Source organism: Harmonia axyridis, chromosome 2 (assembly GCF_914767665.1).
Source record: "Harmonia axyridis chromosome 2, icHarAxyr1.1, whole genome shotgun sequence".
Lineage (NCBI taxonomy): Eukaryota > Metazoa > Arthropoda > Insecta > Coleoptera > Coccinellidae > Harmonia > Harmonia axyridis.
The window spans coordinates 20,520,685-20,540,926 of NC_059502.1; the positions used below are offsets into that span (position 1 = coordinate 20,520,685).

Sequence of the window (20,242 nt, forward strand, 5' to 3'; positions counted from 1 at the left end):
ATATTTAAGAGATTCATATTGTTTGAAATGTTGGTATATTTCAATGTCTTTTGTTGAAGAAAAAACTAGGTAAAGTTCCTGTTACACATTGATTATTTTCATCTGATAATTTCTGAATGGTGTTGCAACTCTAATTTTGTTTTTGAATGAATAGTTCATATATCCTTCAGCTACGTTGGTAGACTTCTAGCCACCGTGTCTCTTCAAATTTATGATGTTTTCATCATTATCAGCAACTAATTAACGTCGCTGAAGTTTGACAAATACTATGACCTGTATAATTTTTAGGATTGAGCGAATTTAAAAATTCTGCGATTTTATTCCGATATTTCGAGAATTATGGACACCAAAAGACTGAATGGAACTTTTCCATTTTTTGTAATTCGCAAATAATCTATTATGTGGAGTATTGGATGACCGAAAAGATGAATATTACCTATACAACAACAAGTTTTTTTGGCCAATTACATCAAAAATTCTCTAAATATATGTTTTGGAGTCTGGTATTTTCACAAGCAATATGTTTCCCTCGTCGTTTCTTAGATCAATTGACATTTTTGTTAGTTCTTTCCGTCTACACACACCGGCTAACCCAATAATTGTTGCTACCTTAAAATAAAGCAAATTCAGTTGATATTTTAATATCCCGCAATCGTAATATTTTGTTGAAATTACCTTGAACATTAAATATGTTCCATTATCTGCTTTCCCAATCAATTTGTTGACTTGCTCGGTGCTGAAGACATCCGATTTCCTTGCTTTATAACCAACATTATTTCTTTTAAGAAATGCAATAACCTTTGGGGAAGTGGCTATATTTACATTTTTCTTCAATAAAACGGTACATGAATCACAGGGTAAAGGAATGTCTGTTTCAGATTTTTTTTTCCAAGTAAGATAAAATCACATCTTCTGTAATAGTTTTGAACTTCTTCATATCTATCCATTTCATGAATAATTCATAAACGTTTTCGTACCTGAACTTTGATTTTCGTGGCAATAATTGTGATGCCATCAGTTGCTACATTTCCAAAGACACTACCACTGATGCTTTCCATAGTTTATTGCGATAAATGCATAAATGAAGATGAAATCGATAGTTTTTTGTGTGAGAAAATTGACATAAACCCTTCGGGTTACGTGAAATCAGGGATCTACGGTCAACCAAGCAAAACCATCTCAGCAGACGTGAAACATCTATTGCCTGCACACCTTTCATTCAATTTTAATGAAATAATCTCTGGAGAGTATTTGGCTGGGGTCCTAGATGGTCCCTTCGAATTTCAATCCACCCAGATTGGTGGCATCCTAGGAGAAAGCTGCAGAATTGGCAGTCCATTCGAATATAATTAGGATAACTGCTGAATTTTTTAGTGTACACAGAAAGAGAGGTTGATATTGACATGGTGTCATAGTTTCCTATACAGTTTTGCTTTGAAATGTAGGGCAATTGAATTCGAAATGCTGTCAATGAAATTATTATATTCTCAGCTGAAAAAGTGGGGAACAACTGAACCCATATTTGCAAACTAAGTTTAAGAAAATTTTTGGGAATAAAAGAGAAAGATCCTTCGCTTGATTCATCCTGGGAAAAAATTGTCTAATTTTATGTTATTGTGAATATCCATAGGGTTCACCGATAGATCAAAATCAGAGAGAGGCACTGGAATTGGGGCATATGGACCTAAACTGAGGATCTCTAAAGCCCTGGGAAGTGATCCCTATATTTTACAGACCGAGATACTGGCTGTTTACGTATGCGCTCAGGAGTTTCTTGAAATGAACCTCAAGAAGGCGCATATCTACATCACCACGGACAGCCAGACGACACTGAGATCCCTGGAATTATAATAATAATAATACTGCCAGCGGTCTCTGTTGAACTAGGAGTGCCGTAACACCCTTAGGCAACTGGCCAGAGGCACTAAAGTGACTCTACTATAGTTACCAGGGCACTGTGGTTTTGAAGGAAACGGAAAAGCCGATGAATTTGCAAAAAGTGCATCAAAGTTAACACCTGCTGGACCTGAGCCTTTCTGTGGGCTAGGAAAATACCAATATAAGACAGTACTCCAGCAATGAGAGTTGGATAACAGGATAACCCACTGGACTAACACTCCTGGACTTACTCAGGCCAAGAAATTCGTGATGATTTCACCCGCCTACGCCAGAAAGCTGTCACGAGCCGAGCTTCGGGTGATGGTGAGACTGCTGACGGATCACATCATTTGTACCGTATGGAAAAGTCAGCAGATGATATTTGCAGGCTGTGTGGATCAGAAGCAGAAACAGCTACATATGGTATGCAAGTGTCCAGAGCTGGCTGACGTAGGAACCATTTATAAGGGGAAGCCGGTCCTGGATACCCGATAGGTAATGGCCAAGGCCCCCTTAGGAAATTGTCAGTTTTATCAACTCCATTGACGATCTTCTTGGGTTTCCATGAATGAGTAGGAAAGAGAACAAAAGATCTATATGGTCACTGTTACCGGAAGTCTTACCGAGTCACAACGACTCCAGTTCAAATAATAATGATAATAATAATAATTATGTTATTGTGATATCCGCAGTTCTCTGAATTTTCTCCTACTAAAATATTTTCATCAATCAGTTATGTACAGACATTGAAAAAAACGGGATTCATGAAATAGGAACACAAATCATTTCAAATAAATTTCATTATAAGTTTATTTCTACTAACGATATCAAATATGATTTATTTTACATTAATGAACCCTGAAATAATGACAACTAAAATATCTACCTCCCTATGTTTTTCAGAATATAGTTCCCTCCTACATTAGTTGTTATGGAATCTGGAGAATCTGCTTCACCACCTGAAGGTTGCTCCAAGAGTGTACGTTGATGCACCTTCATTGGGTCCTCCGAAAACACTAGAAGCTTCAGCGTATGCTTCATGGTCCCCAAATTCTCTATCCACTCTCAAAGATCCGTCAATGTTACCATATTGATCTCTGTGTATTTTGGGTTTTACCTCCCATCCATCAGTATCCCGAACGTGTCTGCTATGTACTGGTAAAATATCAATATCACCGGGTAAAATTTGTTCTATTCTTAATTCGCCCTCTTTTTAGTTATCTCTCACAGGTCCACATTGAACCAAAAATACCAACATTGCAATACATGAGATGGAAAACAAAGTAGAAGCCATCTGAAATCCATAAATTTTTTATAATGATACATCGAAGTTGTACACATATTCTTAATGCAAATATCAGAGGTAATATCATTTTCATCGATAATGAATAGTATAATAATAATAAAATGGTTTATTCTGTAAGCTACAGGGTATAATGCAGTTCTTTGAAGAATTCCCTTTTCCATATCGTTTTGAGGGAAGGAGGAGTATAAACAGGCGTGTTCAAAATTATTTGATTAAATTGTCTAGGGTCTGTTCAGAGTAAGTATTTTTAGGGAACAAAAATCATGTATTCTCATATTATATTTTGCGATGTTTCCAAGGTGATGCCATGTTCCTAATTCGACATTGTTGATCACTGTTGTATTCGAGGCAACGATTCAACAGCCATTTGAATATTAACAAGCCTTATATTGCCTTATATTGAACATCAAAAATTATTCGAAATACTTGAGAACTGCGGAATTAGAGACAAACAGCTGAAATTAATCCAGAGCTACTTAACATCTAGAAAGCAAATGGTCATTATAGAGGTTGAAGATGAATTTTTCACATCTGATAAAAAAAGCACTACCATCGGCTTACCGCAGGGTAGCATACTAGGCCCATTGTTGTTCATAATTTATGTCTGTGCTCTTTACATTTTATATAGGAGTTTAAATTGTAGATTACTGATGTTTGCAGATGACACAAACTATCTCGTTAAATTACCTTCCATAACAGCGCTTAGAGATCATGTTAGCAATTTGCTGAAACTTGTAAAACAGTGGTTTGGAGATCATAACTTAATTTTAAATGTACAGAAGACCGATTGTGTTATATTCCATAGTGAAAAATCTAAATTAAACTTTCCACAGTGTATAAACATGGAAGATGATGATATTGAGGTTAAGGATTGTGTAAAGTTTTTGGGTCTCAGACTTGATAAACATCTGAAGTGGGGTCCACACATTGAATATCTAAAGAGTAAATTGAATTCTGCTTGTTACAGCCTTTTTATGCTAAGAAATCAAATAAGATTAGATATACTTAAGCTAGTTTATTATGCAAATTTCCATTCAGCTATGTCCTATGGAATTATATTCTGGGGAACCTCACCTCAAGTAGGGTCTATTTTTGTTATTCAGAAAAAAGCGATAAGAACTATGCTTCAGATGGGTTACCGGGAATCATGTAGAGGAATTTTTAAGTCGAATAACATACTTACTGTTTATGGTTTATATATTTATAAGGTTCTGTATTTTTTTTAAAAACATAGTGAATACTTTGAAGTGTATAAAAATTCTAATAATACGAGGAGAATTACAAATGTACCAGCTCATACAACAACTTTGAGAGAGAAAAGTGTACAGTACATGGACATCAATTTGATCAATGTTTTACCACCTGAACTGAGAAAAGTTGCCAGCTTGGTGCATTTCAAGAGGAGGTTGTAATATCTGGTATTGAAATGTGAGCCATATAATTTAGAGGAATTTAGAGCATATTGCAGGAATCAATAATTGTTGAATTTTTTGTTTTGATTTGACTTGTTCCAGTTTTATACATGGTGTTATCTTTTGGAATTAATAAATTACTATTACTATTACTACTACTATTACTATACATAAAAACGGAATCAAATTATTCATTCTAAAAATATCATCTTCCTTAATTTTTTTCCACATAGTCACAAAAATAAATCTTCTGTCAAAACATTTTGGATAATATCCAATTCATCGGATTGCCAGTTCCTTGAGAAATTTGAGTGCTGAATCAAACGCACGTTCGAATCCTTTCTAACTCTTTCTTCCTGCGGAGGTGTCTTTATCGTCAAAATACCATTTACTACATATTGGTGTACAGTGCATCCCATTTTGGGTGAGACAGCCAGGTTTCTCGCTTGTTATTTAGGATAGAGCCTTGCGGTTTTCACGTTCCTGTCCTACTTTTTCGTGAAACTCAAGTTGGTCTTATCATATTTTGCATAACTGTTTCCGTTCAAGTGATACAGGGTGATTTTGGAAATTGATACTTTTCGGACCCCTCCTTTATCTCCGAAGTTAGTAGAAATAATGCTGAGGTAAAAACTACATCTGAATTAGAATTCTGCGTAGAATCCAGTGGCGTACTCAATTTTTTTTTTCGGGGTATGGTTTTGAAGATTCAACACAAACCTATATTTTTTTAAATGGAACACCCTGTATATTATTACTTCGCTGGATTCGTAATTTTTTTTCCTTCAAAATGATGTATGATACTATGTAGGTAGGATGTTCAGAAAATTAAAAAAACACTAAAACATCAAATAATGATGGTTTTTTTGTTAATGGGCAATGGATTTCCCATATAAAAAAAAGAATCAATAATAATAATAATAATTCATTGTGATGACAGCTAGATAAAATTGGTTTTTTCTTCCCAATGCTTGCTTGATAAAACAATGCTGCCAAATGCATAGTAGCCATAATAACAACAAGAATGTTTGTATCATCAATGACCTACTACTTTTTAAAAATCAAAAGTAATAATCCTCTTATTGAAACTTGGAAAATTCATGACCCATTAACAAAAAAACCATCATTATTTGATGTTTTAGTGTTTTTTTTATATTTCTGAACGTCCTACCTACATAGTATCATACATCATTTTGAAGGAAAAAAAATACGAATCCAACGAAGTAATAATATACAGGGTGTTCCATTAAAAAAAATATAGGTTTGTGTTGAATCTTCGAAACCATAGCCCGAAAAAAAATTCGAGTACGCCACTGGATTCTACGCAGAAATCTGATTCAGACGTAGTTTTTACCTCAGCATTATTTTTGATAACTTCGGAGATAAAGGAGGGGTCCGAAAAGTATCAATTTCCAAAATCGCCCTGTATCTCTTCAACGGAAACAGAAATGCAAAATCTGATAAGACCAACTTGAGTTTCACGAAAAAGTAGGACAGGAACGTGAAAACCGCAAGGCTCTATCTCAAATAATAAGCGAGAAACCTGGCTGTCTCACCCAAAATGGGATGCACTGTACAATTTTGCTTACGCTGTTTTTCAATAAATGGCTGTAACGGTAACTGGTAGGCGAAATAAGTAGATCGTAGATGTCATACAAAAAGCTCAGGTATTTGTAAACATAACGCCAATAATAATAGTCGATTTGTGTCTGCATCATAAAGTTTTTCTCGATTGAACATGTCAGTTTACGAGCCAAATTCTCGTCATTAGCGGGAGGTTTTAATTTTCTGCTTCAATATGAAGAAATCTGCGGCTGAGGCTCATCGAATGCTCTCAAATACCTATGCTATTAGTTGAAGGACGTGCCAAGAGTGGTTTAAACGCTTCAAGAATGGTGATTGCCATATTCTCCAGACGTTGCTCCCTCGGACTATAACTTATTTCGATCAATGGAACATGGCCTGGGTGACCAGCACTTCCGGTCTTATGAAGAAGTAAAAACTTGGATCGATTCTTGGGTGGCTTAAAAGAACACCAGTTTTTTCGATTCAGGATTCATATGCTGCCCAAAAGATGGGAGAAAGTAGTGGCCAGCGATGGATAATATTTTGAATCATTAATGAATAACCAGTTTTTCACAATAAAGCCTATGTGCGTTAATGCAACCGGTTTCTTCTGAATGATGAAAAATATTCAAAACTGTTTCAAATGACTGAACTTTTTAACTAGGATAAGTAAAAAAAGATCGCCGCTCACTTCATATGTGCCTTATTGACTTGCCAGCTTTGTATATGCTACATTATTTCCAAAATAGGTTACTTTATCATCTTTATCAAATTTCAATGAGACATAATCATGCATATGATGATGAGTCCAATGACCAATGACTCTTCTGAACTACATATTTCAGTTTCAACTCAGCAAAAATTGAAATAAGTATGAAGACTTGACATTGGAAATCTTCGTGAAGTGAAATTCCGCTTTTTCATTTAATGAAGATATGTACCTACATACAATATCTATAAATTCAACGAAAAATACTCACTTTTCTCAGCAGATTGATTTTTCAATATTCGGTTCTCGAAGCAAGGCACATCTGATGAATTCTGCTTTTAAGTATTCGTCCTTAGAATTTATATGTTCTGTATGAACCTGAAGCGGTAATTCACAAAATACGCGGTGCCCTTGCGATGTCTTATCACTTTGTTATTATTTGAGTTATAAACAATCATTCTTCATTTATCTTCTGAAAAATTGTAATTTGTTTGAAATCAATTTTTTCAAATTTCAGGATGTTATTTCTAAAAATAGTTTTTTGAAGTAGTACAAAATGTTTATTTATGAATCAAGTATGTAAAGTAGGTGAGTATTTACTCTTTTACTCACAATTGGAATGCTTGTGACATGAGTTATCATGATAACTGATTATCATTGGTTTGATTCTACTTTTTTCATTTTCTAACTTAAAGTTTATTTCATTTGAAAATTGGCTTGCTATTAGTAGTGACATATCCATTGAATTCAAACTGATACAGGTAGCAATCAACAATACCCTGTCAGCATCTGGATTTTTAACGAAATCGTCAATACATTCAGTTATGGTGACTATTTGCTAGCCCGTAAGATAGCTCCACATGCTACGCAACACTCAACAAAACGGTGCCGTTTGATTTATCTCAGTTGAACTTACGTCTCATGCCATGAATAATATAATATAATATATAAATAATAAAACCATGTGTACCTTGTGTATGTTTTGTTAATCGTGATTTATTTCACACACAGCTATAGATGAAATATCTAGTTCTACCTTGATGTTAGGCTTTTAATATTTTGATTTTCGGCATCTGGTGTGTTATGTTTATTTCATGTGAGAAGTTTCTCAATGCTGATGATTGAAGTGAAACTTTCAGCTGTGGCAAACACCAACAGCTGATCAACAATCCCTGGGAGGTCATTCATACATGACCAATTTTTTTAATAAAAGAATAGCTGGAGCTGCACAACGAGCGTCTATAAAAATGGTTGTTATCACTATAAGATAGTGATAAGTCTATAACAGACATTTTAGAGACGCTCGTTGTGCAGATCCGGATTCCTATTAAAACTTCTAAAAGGAACACTCAAATAACCTGCAATTTCGTTCGCTAAAAATTTTTTACCAGAATCATTTGGTCCATGCATTAAAAATGTTCAGCGAGGTTTCCGCTTCTTTTCAAAATCATATAGTATTCAGGAAATTTGATGTGAAATAGTTTATTAATCCTTAAATCGTTAACAATGCTATCCATTCTCAGAATATCTGTGAAACTCAATTCTTCTCTTTCACTTTTTTATTCATTTCATTTGGTCTATTCAATTTTCTCTTTTTTCCTACAAAAAATTCACATTTCAGAAAGCAATGGGGTTGAAATAATTAGAAGTTCTAGTCGTCTGTCTACACATATTCAATAGAATAAAAGGAGTGAAGAAATCAATATAATATAGGTAGTGTATTATAAACTTTTTTTTTGGAAAATTTCTTCAGATATGGTTCTATAATACTAAAAGTTCAATTGAGCATAAAAAAGAGCACTTCATGAACATAATTCTCATTTATGATTGAAAAATATTGGAAATGTTACACTGTATTTATTATTTCCCTTTTTATTTCTCAACACCTGAAAATGTTCAAATTTTCTGTGAACGTTCAACTTGAAGCCCATTATTCCCTCATGATAGTTCTTAAGATATCTTCTAGTACTAAGCTCCTTATTTTGAACGATAATGTTTGAAGGTAACAAGATTGAAAGGTAAATATTTTATTGAAGAACATGGAGTAAAATTCAAATTTTGCAACAGTTAAAGATAATAGAAAGAACTAAATTATACGACAGTGAAATATTATCTGTAGAATTGAATGAAACCCATCTTCAATGTTAGGTTCTATTATTCAATAATATGTTAAGCTTACCAGTAGAATTCTGTTTAAGTTACTGCCAGGGCCGGAGTTACGGGTGAAACAGTGAAGCGACTGTTTCAAGCGCCTCTTTTCGAAGGGCGGAAATTTAGCCCAGATTGTGGCCCTTTCATATTTCTGGAAAAATATAGTCTTGATTCTTAAAAACAACATAAGGTTGGTCCGCTTCGCTGCGTTCATCAACATTCCCTGCAATAAAAATCTTCAAACCGTCTATACTAAGCCGCCTGCTCAATAAATAACACATGGCAAGCCAATATAAGCAGCTATGGCTATTACTCTAATTGAAAGAGGGATGGAATGTATTTTACAAAGACGAAAAACAACACTTCGTTTATTGATACTTTTTCAGCAGAGGCGCCAAAAAATTCTTTGCTTCAAGCGCGAAAAAATTCTTTTCTTCAGGCGCCAAAATTGCTCGCGCCGACCCTGGTTACTGCTTTTGTCCTTCGACTTTCAAATAAATCGATAATGGTACTTCACAAAATACGCTCGGTTTTGGGGATTTCTTATCAATTCGTTATCCCATTAGAAAAAAACAATAACTATTCATTTTTCATCGAATGTTCTCAGCATTTGCAATTGCAAACTGAAGCTTAATTTTTGGAAATGAGAAAGGTGAATACCTACTTCGCCTAAGTCAAGAGTATACAGGGTGTTCCTTTAAAAAATTGTTTAATTTTATGTTATTGTGAAATCTTCATTTTCTTCTAATGAAAAATATTTATTACGCCCTCATGAACAAATATTGAAGAAAACAAATAGGGGCTCAAATAATTCCAAACAAATTTATTATTAGTTTTATTATATCAATAATATTTCGAATGGCAAACATGATTTATTTTACACAAATAACACTGAAATATAGGTAACTAAAATAAAAATATAATCTCTTTTATATGGAATCCTCTTCTTCCCCTGAACTCAGCTTCACCAATTGAATGTTGCTCCTACATTGTACGATGGTCCACCTCGATTGGGTCCTGAGAAAACTCTAGAAGCCCCAGCGTGAACTTCATGGTTCCCCAATTGTTTTTGCACCCTCACAGATCCGGCAGTGTTACCATCTTGATCTCTGTTGATATTAGGCTGTACTTTCCATCCTTCAGAGTCCCGAACATGTCTGCTAAGTATTGGATTAATATCAAGATCATCGAAAAAAATGTGCTTTATTCTTAATTTGTTCTCTTCTATGGTATCGGTCACAGGTCCACATTGAACAAAAACTACCAACATTGCAATACATGAGAAGAAGAATATTTTAGACGCCATCTGAAATTCATACAGTATTGTTAATGATATGTGTCGAAATATTGTGGATGTACAGGGTGAGTCAATAGTGCTCGATCGGTCGATAACTTTTGAGCTAGAAGAATGATTCAAATTTTGACAGAATCGACAGTACTCAGCGCAAAAACTTAAACTATTTTTGATAAAGGCAGTTTTTTGAACGATAATGCCTTATTTTATATCTTCTATTCTTGCGTGAGATGCATGATATTATCTATTGACTCTCATGAGGAATGACTCTTCTAATCTGTTTATATTTCAACAACAGCAGAAATGTCCTATGAAGAATTAATATTAACCCTCTCATACCAAAATCACTGAAAGAAATTTTATGAGTGAAATTGTGATTTTTCAACTATCAGCGATTGCCATCTAATGAAAATATGTACACAAAATATAATTTCAGTGAAAAATACTCACTTTTGTCGGGAGATTGATTTTTCAACACTCGGTTTTCGAAGCAAGGCACGTCTGATGAATGCTGCTTCTATGTATTCGTCCTTAGATTTTATATGTTTTTTATGAACGTGAATCGGTACTTCACAGAATACGCGCTGCTCTGCGATTTCTTATCAATTGATTTCTTATCCATTTGTTGTTCTGTAAGTCAACACATAATTCTTCATTTATGTTTTCGAAAAATGTAATTTGAATGAAATGAATTGTTCTAAATTTCAGTTTCTTATTTCTAAAAAAAGATCTTCATAGTCATACGAAATACTGTTTGGATAAAGTGAGGAACAAAATTCATAGTTCCGTTGTGGAAGCAAAAAGCTCAGACAGGATAATTTTAATTTTCAATTTACCTCCTCATAGCTCAAAAATTTTACTTATGACATCATTCATATCTACAAAGTGAAGTTATTTTTTTTAAAAATACCCCAATTTTTTGTTGCTTTCTTAGTGCAACTTATATGAACCCAAACGGTTCGATGGATTTTCAAATTTGTGTGTCAAGTGGATTCGAGAATTCGGTGAAAAAAAGGTTCAAATTTTCGGAGTAAAGAAAAACAAATTCAAAGCTTCATCAAAATCCGTCAAGCCATTTAGGAGCAATTCAGTGACATATACCCGCACCGAAGAATTATATACAGAGTGTCCCATCTCGAAAAATTCACTGAAAAAACTTGCTGGGAAGAGCCCATATCAAAAAATTTTTCAAATGAAAGTTTTTTAGTTTTTTAGGAGGACATCAGATGCAAATATTCAATATGAACTTGGAATTTGATTTCAAAGCTAAACAGATTTCTTTAATGGGGAATATACATTTTTCTTTGTAAAATATTAATCTCTTCGAAAAAACTAAAAACATTTTGTCTCCTCCTAAATTATTATTTTCCATTAAATCTTTTGTTTTTGCATTCCATATGAATACATTAAAAAATAAAGCAGTTTATTATCTGAATAAACGCTCCCGCTCGGAAGTGAGAGCCGAACGAGTCCCCGTATGGGACTTAGTGAAAAATATAGGTCGTAATTTGAAAATCTTGAGTTTTGATGAATTTGAGTTGTCCAAGATCATGGTCTTCTCATATACGCTATGTACATTTTTGGTGCAACCGAAAACCGTCTTATAATACTACATATTGGCAGAGTCGAAAATAAAAGAGGCTTTATCGAAAAAAAGAAAAAGAAATATTCAAAAAAATGATAGTCCTTGTCGCAACCATATTTTTCATAAGAATCTCATAAACCGTTGAGTTTATAGACAAGGCATATTACTGAAATTGTCATCAAATAGGCATCTTATGATGCAATAATACATATACTGAGCGTGCCATTTGAAATGAAGAAGAAGTACCTAATTTGTTTCCGATATAACCGGAAGTTGTAAAGGTCTGAAAATATTCAAGGGAGAAAAATCATTGTCTCAAACCTCAATATGCAAATCTTCAGCACAAAATTATGATAAGTATTCCATGAACCTCTAATAGGCCATTTCGGTGAATCATTCTGTATATGAATATTTTTCCTTTATTTCGAAACATCTTTCATTTTGTGTCCATATATAATACAATTGTAATCAAGGCATAGGAATAAAAGGTGAGATTTAAAACTGATTCAAATTTACAAATTCACCCGACATAGAGAATAACCTTCAAAAGGTTCGTGAAGATATCATCAGAAACATAAAAAGTCAATTAGAATAGCTACAAAATTTTTTTAAAATTTTGTAACAATAGATCTGTCCTATGCAGAGCCGCTACCAGACATTTTGGCGCCCCTGCTTTGCCTTACTTATCTAAATTTTCTTTGAAGGAGCCTCTGTTGTTTCTCTCTGGCATCGTTTCAATTCCATATGAAATCGTCTTTTTCAACTTGAAATCCCTTTGTCAAATTCATCAAAAAACGTCCTGAATTGTTTAAAAGTACGATACTCTATATGTCTAGAGTAGAAAGACTTAAAGGTGTATTGTAGTGCCATTTGTAGTTTCATAACTAGAGTTGAGAGCGCCTATTTGATTTTGAAAAAATTGTTCTTGGAAATTTTATTCTGTTACTACTAAGCAAACATTTTTGAGTCAAAAAGTATGTCTTGTTTTATCAACTGACTTTGCGCCCCTACAATTTGGCGCCCCGGCAAAATGTCCGGTTTGCCGGTCCTGGCAGCGGCCCAGGTCCTGTGTCGATAAATATAAAATATCAAATTTGGGCTTTATGTGAAGATTGTCAAGTTTTTTGTTAATCTCGTAATAAGAATTAGGTGAAAAGAAATTTTAGACAAATAAAAAAAAAGCACTGACATCAGGTCAAGAGTTAATAATGAGAAAAATGTACATCAGTGTTTTTCTATTTTTTTTTTGTTATATAGAACAATCATAAAACAATCATAGACTTCACTGTTCCTAAAGAAAAGAGTGGAATTATGTTTATTTTGAAAATTGATACACTGCAAAACAGAATATAGGTACTTTTCGGAGTCGTTCTACGAAATCATATTTAATATTCAAATTATGATTCAATAAAATAGACAGATTTTGGGAAAATTTTATTGAAACCTAATATATTTCTTCAAAAACAAAAAATAATCATTTAAGTTCTTCATAGGTTTCAAAACGTCAGTACATCTTTGCTTTTGTATACATAAAGTTCAAAGTTCAAAAATCATTCTTTCGGATTCACCACGTGAAGGTTCCTCCTATATTGAACGTGGGTTCGTTTTTTTTTGGTCCTGAGAAGACTCTCGATGCACTAGCATGGAACTCATTGTCCCCAAAACTTTTCTGCGCACTGAAAGATCCTGCTGTATTTCCAAAAGGATCTCTGTTGATATTTTGTTGGACTTGCCATCCGTCATCGGTTTCACGAACATGGCGGCTGATTATTGGTATGATGCCATGAGGAATTCTCAAAATTCTTGAATTTTCCAGTTCTGCCTGAGTACTTATTGGTTCGGATTGGACAAAAGCCATGAGCAATGCAAAACATGCGAGGAATACTGAGTTGGTTAACATCTAAAAACATACCTTTTCACTATATTGTCTTCATTCTTCATTAATATTATGAAATTAATATATTTTTCAGACAAGGAAAAAAAGGAGAAGAAATATTGGTAGAATATTTCAAAAATCTCTGAAACAAACTGATAGATCTAAGGTACAGGATATGTGAATAACTGAAAAATTTGAAACTCCTAAAATTATCCATATAATTTGTGAACGTTCGTGATATTTACTCTTTAGATTTCTTCTGGTACTCAGCTCATTTTATTGAATGTTTCTAGGTGATAGGAATAAAAAGAATAAAAATGTAATTGAACATATGAAGTAAATTTCAACATTTTTTTCAGATGGGGATAATTGGGAAGAAAAATTAAAGAACTTTTGTTTGAATTATTATCCATAAAATGAAATAACACTCACCTTCAGACCTTAAGTGGTAAGTTCTATATTTTTCAACAGTAGTTTAGCAGTGTAGATCTCGGATGAATCCTGCTGTTGCTTTGTCCTTCGACTTTATTGACTTTTGAAAGAATCGGTAACGGTAATTCACAAAGTACGCTCAGCTATGGGGATTCCTTATCAATTCGTTATCCCAATAGAAATAAACAATAACCATTCATTATCGAATGTTTCATATTGCTTACAAAATATATTTATCGACGATGTTCGGAAATTGGTCCTAACAATGTATTTAAAATCGAAATAACTCAATTGAATTCAAACTTTTTTTATCCAATATGTTCGAATGAAAGAATGGAGAACAGCTCAACTAATATTTGAAAACTATATCAGTTAATTTTTGTATAATAAGTAAAATCGAAATATTGCATTGAACGAAAATTTAATACAATTTTACGATTCGCGATTTTTTTATTTTGGCAGTGAGACAAACCTTCGCGTCTTCATCAGAACATTTGCCCAAATTATACTGTTTGAATTTCTGATCATCATTAAGGTATGATGTGAATATTTATATTTGTTTAAGGAGCCCATCAAAAGTATGAAGTCAAAAAACGGATGCAATTCAAAAAAAAAGGAATGGATTGTTTTTCGACCAATCTACTGCTAAAAAACTGCGGAAAAATATACCGCAACAGACAGAAACCAAAATATAGCGCAATATTTGAAATTGTCATTTTTCAGAAACGCCATGTAACTCGAGAACGAATCAACATACCCAGTGACGTACCCAGACATAAGCCTTGGGGGGAATAAAGAAAAAAAAATTCCAATTTTCCTTCTCTTGAAGAAGTTTTCCGAAGAATTTGGCTTACTCATAATAAGATTGTGATATATAAGGTTGTTACATATAATGGATATTCCTTCTGGGAATCCCCTTTTTGGGTACGCCACTGAACATACCTATCTTTGATCTACTTTCTGATATCTTTTTATTTCGAAAAAAGAAATCGGATGTCCTCGAGGATTTTTTCTTTAAGTTTTATAGTTCTCGAGATGCTTTGAGTGAGCATCGAATTTGGGACATCCTGTTGGCCGTTGGCAGCCAACGGCCAACGCATGCCTCATGTGTACTACTAGCCTTTAGTCATTTTTGTTTGAAATGTGCTGATTGGATTGATGCATATGTAGGTCAAAGAATAAGGATCACTGAGGTTTTCATTATTATTTATTATTATCAGTCTCAAATGTTCTATGTAAGAATCTGAGATACGAATAATTTTTGATATGATAATAATACATAAAACTTTTCTATCTATTTCTATTCATTCAAGAATGTTTATCCTTTTCCGATGTCATCATTTTATTTTCATTTTCGGGTTTTTGGTCTCGAACTATCAAAAATAATCCACTCATAATTGAGAGAAGTCCAAGCCACCATAGAAACGAAGAGGTTTCATCAAAAAATAAATAACCCAAGAGTGCCTAAAAATCAAAAAAAGAAACTTATTCACTAATTAGATGCATATGAACATTAATTGAAAAAGAAATTAGTCAGGACAGTTCACTATTTCGAAAATTTTCAAGGATTTCTATAAACCTAACACTTTTCCACGAAGAATCCCAACTCATTTAAAAAAAACATTAAATATCTCCCAACGTAGTTGGAACCTTATGATAATTGATTAATTTTGCCAAAACAATATTTCTTCCTGATTAGAACCACTAGCGACATCTAGCGGTTGTACGACTAATGCACCGAAGATACCTTCCTTGTCGATATCAACATTAAACAAACGGTGTTAATTAATTAATAAGACTCACAGAAGACACAAAACTGGATGCATTCGTGACGACTGTGGCCAATAATGTCGATCCACATTGATGAAGTGCTCGCATGAAAAGAGTCAATACGTAAGTATTCACAACGACCATCAAGATTACACATACAATCCTCAAAATAATGTAGTCCTAAAAATATAAAATAATTCAATACTGATAAAGACTGTTTTTTTTTTCAATTTGTACTTACTTCGATTATAGGCAACCCAGAAAGCTTTCCCAATACACTACCAGCAGCTCCACAAATACCAGAAAGATAGGCAGGACCCAATTGCTTCCAATTCATCTTCAATTATCTGAGTTTTCTATATTATTACTCACAGTATTTGCTTTTAAATCATCGGAAAAACACATTAATACATTCACCTGTGGTTTGAGGTGTGATGATGTTCTCCTATCAGTACCTAACTTAAACATGAATTACATAACCTCAAACAGTATTTACAATGCCGTATAAACAAAACATTGAACATATGTCAATTTTGGACAACAATGCATTATAGACTCAGTGGAAACCTTCTACCAATCAAAAAATTGTGGCCACCATATGTGACGATGTCATAAGTTAACAATTGCCATTAAATATTGGAAAAGTCGTTTATAAATTTGGCCCATCTATACCTAATTTTAATGTTACACTGATAGGGATAATTTGATAGATAGGTAGAAAGTTAGAAAAGGATAATGTACTATTGACAACTTATTCTCGAAATGGATAATTGCATTTCGAATTTTATTGGATCTCCCACAGAAATAACAGGTGGCCGAATAAATATAGTTGCGGCATTGCCACGTTCGTTACAATTTCTTTCTTTTAAGGAATTCGCGTACCTGATTGAAGCTCAGTGATAAGGAGCAATGATCACAATATTGTAATGAAATTAATTAGGTACTCATTTCCACTATATTGGATTCAGTATATTATTATTCAATTCGAATAGCGGAATAACTTCCGCGACTAAAATTAATCAGAGCAGGAGTGCGACAAGAATGTTAATAACTTTCATTTGGAATTGAATAATATGATAAAATTATTTGGAACATCTACCTGTCAACTGTTGAAGTGTATATGATGACGCAAATTTGATGTTCATCGATGTTGGGACAGGCCATTCTTCCGTTCTTTTGTAAATAATTAACAGTGTTGTGGGTGAAGTAGGTATGGATCACAGTAACAGAAACCAAATATACAAAAAAGTTTCCTTTTAAAGCTTTGAACTCCTGAGAGATCGCACTGAGACCTAGAATGGTCTATATGAAAAATAAAACATCGCAAATATTGAAAGACATAAGACATTATGTCTTCGATCTCATATGAAAATATGTTTTTTCCTTGAATAATTCCGAACATTCATTAATGGAAATAGTACACCAGAATATAAGGACCCATCATAATCAATCTTCATTTGACGCTCTAGGTCTAGGTATTGGTTCTAGGTTCACAAAAAAACTGATACCCCTAAACTACACAACATCCAAATAACCTAATTACCTATTCATCCTTAAATTTCTTAAAATTCTTTCTCATGAATAGATTTATATTTAAAGTTATTTTCAGATATTTTCAGATACCTAAAGTTACTCGCATATTGAAACACATACCATTTTGAGTGCAATTATGGCGATCAATTTTTTTGTATTTTTGAGAGACGATCAATATCACCATAGGATCCTACCAAAAATTATTAAAATGATTACTGGTGACGTAGTTCTCAGCAGGGCCCCCGCAACCGCGCGTGCAACGCGTGCACCGCACGCGGGCGCCACTCTAATTGGGCGCCAAAACCTCTTATAGACCGCATGAAGAACCGATGGACCAAAGGTTTTCGAAAAAAATTCTTTCAAATTTTGTTAACAATTTTTTTTCCAAACTTCTGTCTTGCAATTTATACAAGTTTCCGAACGTCGGCGTCGCGTCGCAATCGGTATGAAATAGCCAGATATTGGTTTACAAAAACGCATACTCGATGCTAATCCTACGGCATACAGCTTAAATTTAACTGAAAATGATGCTGCTTAGGTTTCAAATGAAACAGTGGACTCTTTTGATATTGTACAAGAACTTCATATATATTTCTCTTCATTCACAAAAATATTGGAATGTTATAAAAAAGCATGATCCTCAATTACATCTAAGTGATACTAGATGGTCAAGTCGAATTGATGCTAAAGTTTCATTTGATTCAAATATGTGATAGCCTTTTAGAAATAGCAGAAAATGATACTTTTATCATAGAAACTAGACATAAAGCAAGTTCTCTTTTATTAAATATTCATTCTTTTAAATTTATTTGAAGTATAATAATTTCTTATAATGTTTCTTTCCAGATTAATATTGTAAGCAAAAAGATGCAAAGTGTAGCGATTGACATTAAAGTGTACCAAAACTATTTGAAGAATTTACTTGATCATTTCAAAAATTATTGGGATGATAATGTTCTCGAGGAAAAACTTGCGGAAGCTGGAAAACTAGCGGCTGCTCTTGAGATATCAAGGTTTTTCTCTATTATATACTGTAAGACGAAAGTATAAACCAAAATTGTTCGATTATGAACAAACGGATGAGGCACCTCAAGATCCAAAAATCGCTTTTGAAATAAATTTCTTTTTGAAAATAACTGATCAAACACCAAGGTTCTTAAATAGTAGTTTTGATATGATATCTGATTACGATAACGTTTTTTGTTTTATTTGTGATATTCCTAAATTAAATGATGAATATTATTATTATCTATTAAAATGCTGTCATGCTCTTCAACAAAAGCTCACTGATCAGGAAAAAAAGAGGCTGACGTGAAAGAAAATGATTTATTCAACAAGATAGAAGCCCTAAGATTGTTTTCATTATCTGAAGTGAAAATCCTATTGAAATTCTATAATATATTTTTGAAAATAATCTTACTTCTTCTCTACCGAATCTTAGTATTGCCTCAAGAATCCTTCTCACATTACCTGTGTCTGTTGCTTCTGGTGAGTAATCATTCACTAAATTGAAAATAATTGAAAACTATTTGAAGTCTACCATGTCATAAGGAAAATTTTCTGGATTGGCAATCTTAGATATAGATCAAGAGATACTCGATAAAATTGATTGATTGATTATATAAAAAAAATTGCAACAGTCAAATCTAGAAAAACATCCATTCAATTTCTGGATTGATCCTAATTAAATGTTTATGCCATATGAATATGAATAATTTATAGAAGAATACAGCTTAACTTTTGAAACACATTTAAAATGTATTATGTTACAACTAACACCTTAAAGTTCTTAAGGCAATGAACGTTGCTGATAGATTTTCAACCATTCTACACTTAATTCTTAACAAAACAAAAATACGATTATCCAGCAGTGCTTTTCTCCACCTCCCCCCTTTAAGGGGCGCCAAAATATGTTCCGCACGCGGGCGTATATGTCCCTTGCGGGGGCCCTGGTTCTCAGTTTTAGACAATCAATTTTGGTCTTATGCTTACGCTCATCAGAGCTCATTATTTGATATCATAATCAATAAAATGTAAAGAAGTAATAACTGTGAAATCAAAAGCTCTGACGAGAAGTCAGGAGCTTTTGATCACTCGTTCATGCAAACACTCCTTGGGGACAATATTATGATGTAATTAATAAATCACATCCTACACCTATTTACAATTCTGTGATCTCCAAGGTCCCAATTGGAACATTAATGTTCGAATGAGCACTCAACACTTCTCACTTAAAGACATTGCTTTCCTGTTTTCAGAATGTTAGAGTTCCAATTGGCGATAACTATAACATTTGTAGGAACGTCCTCCAACTTTTCTCCTTTTTAACTTGTCTCGTAACTTTTTTTTTAAAAAAAAAGAGGTTCTTTATTTATATAAACGCACATTACTCAATTCAAAGCCTATTTTATTTATATATTCATTCCCTTACAAACACCATCTCGTTCGTTCGTTGTTATGTCTGAGTGGGGAACCATTGTAATGAGAGCAACTTTTTCTCATGCTTATAGGTACCAGAATTATCTCTAATGCGTACCTATCAATCAATGGTTCCATAGTATATAGAATTCACTATTTTTTCACTAAATGGGATTGAGGTAAAAGCAGGGACTTCGCTTGGTTTTTTGACGTACGGGACAAGATTTCTTCAGGCGCCCCCCTCCTGTCCAGCTCACTTCCAGGTGAACTCACTTGGTATTTTGGCAAGATTCGAACACAAACGTCACCAAC

General features: G+C 33.5%; 1 protein-coding gene and 2 long non-coding RNA genes across 3 annotated transcripts; all 3 read right to left on the bottom strand.

The window, feature by feature from the left end:
- Window positions 1-2,670: 2,670 nt before the first annotated feature.
- LOC123673662 lies at window positions 2,671-7,340 on the bottom strand. The gene is made up of 2 exons (XR_006746532.1): window positions 7,143-7,340; window positions 2,671-3,172 (listed from the first exon to the last, which is right to left on the bottom strand). It is a non-coding gene; the product is annotated as an uncharacterized LOC123673662 (long non-coding RNA).
- A 5,982-nt stretch (window positions 7,341-13,322) lies between these two features.
- LOC123673664 lies at window positions 13,323-14,540 on the bottom strand. Its single transcript, XR_006746533.1, has 2 exons — window positions 14,210-14,540; window positions 13,323-13,801 (listed from the first exon to the last, which is right to left on the bottom strand). It is a non-coding gene; the product is annotated as an uncharacterized LOC123673664 (long non-coding RNA).
- Window positions 14,541-15,398: 858 nt separating this feature from the next.
- On the bottom strand, window positions 15,399-16,720 carry LOC123673663 (transmembrane protein 42-like). Its single transcript, XM_045608246.1, has 3 exons — window positions 16,221-16,720; window positions 16,013-16,159; window positions 15,399-15,673 (listed from the first exon to the last, which is right to left on the bottom strand). Exons 1-3 carry the CDS (start codon window positions 16,314-16,316, stop codon window positions 15,518-15,520), a joined length of 399 nt encoding a protein of 132 aa, XP_045464202.1. The 5' UTR covers window positions 16,317-16,720; the 3' UTR covers window positions 15,399-15,517.
- Window positions 16,721-20,242: the final 3,522 nt, after the last annotated feature.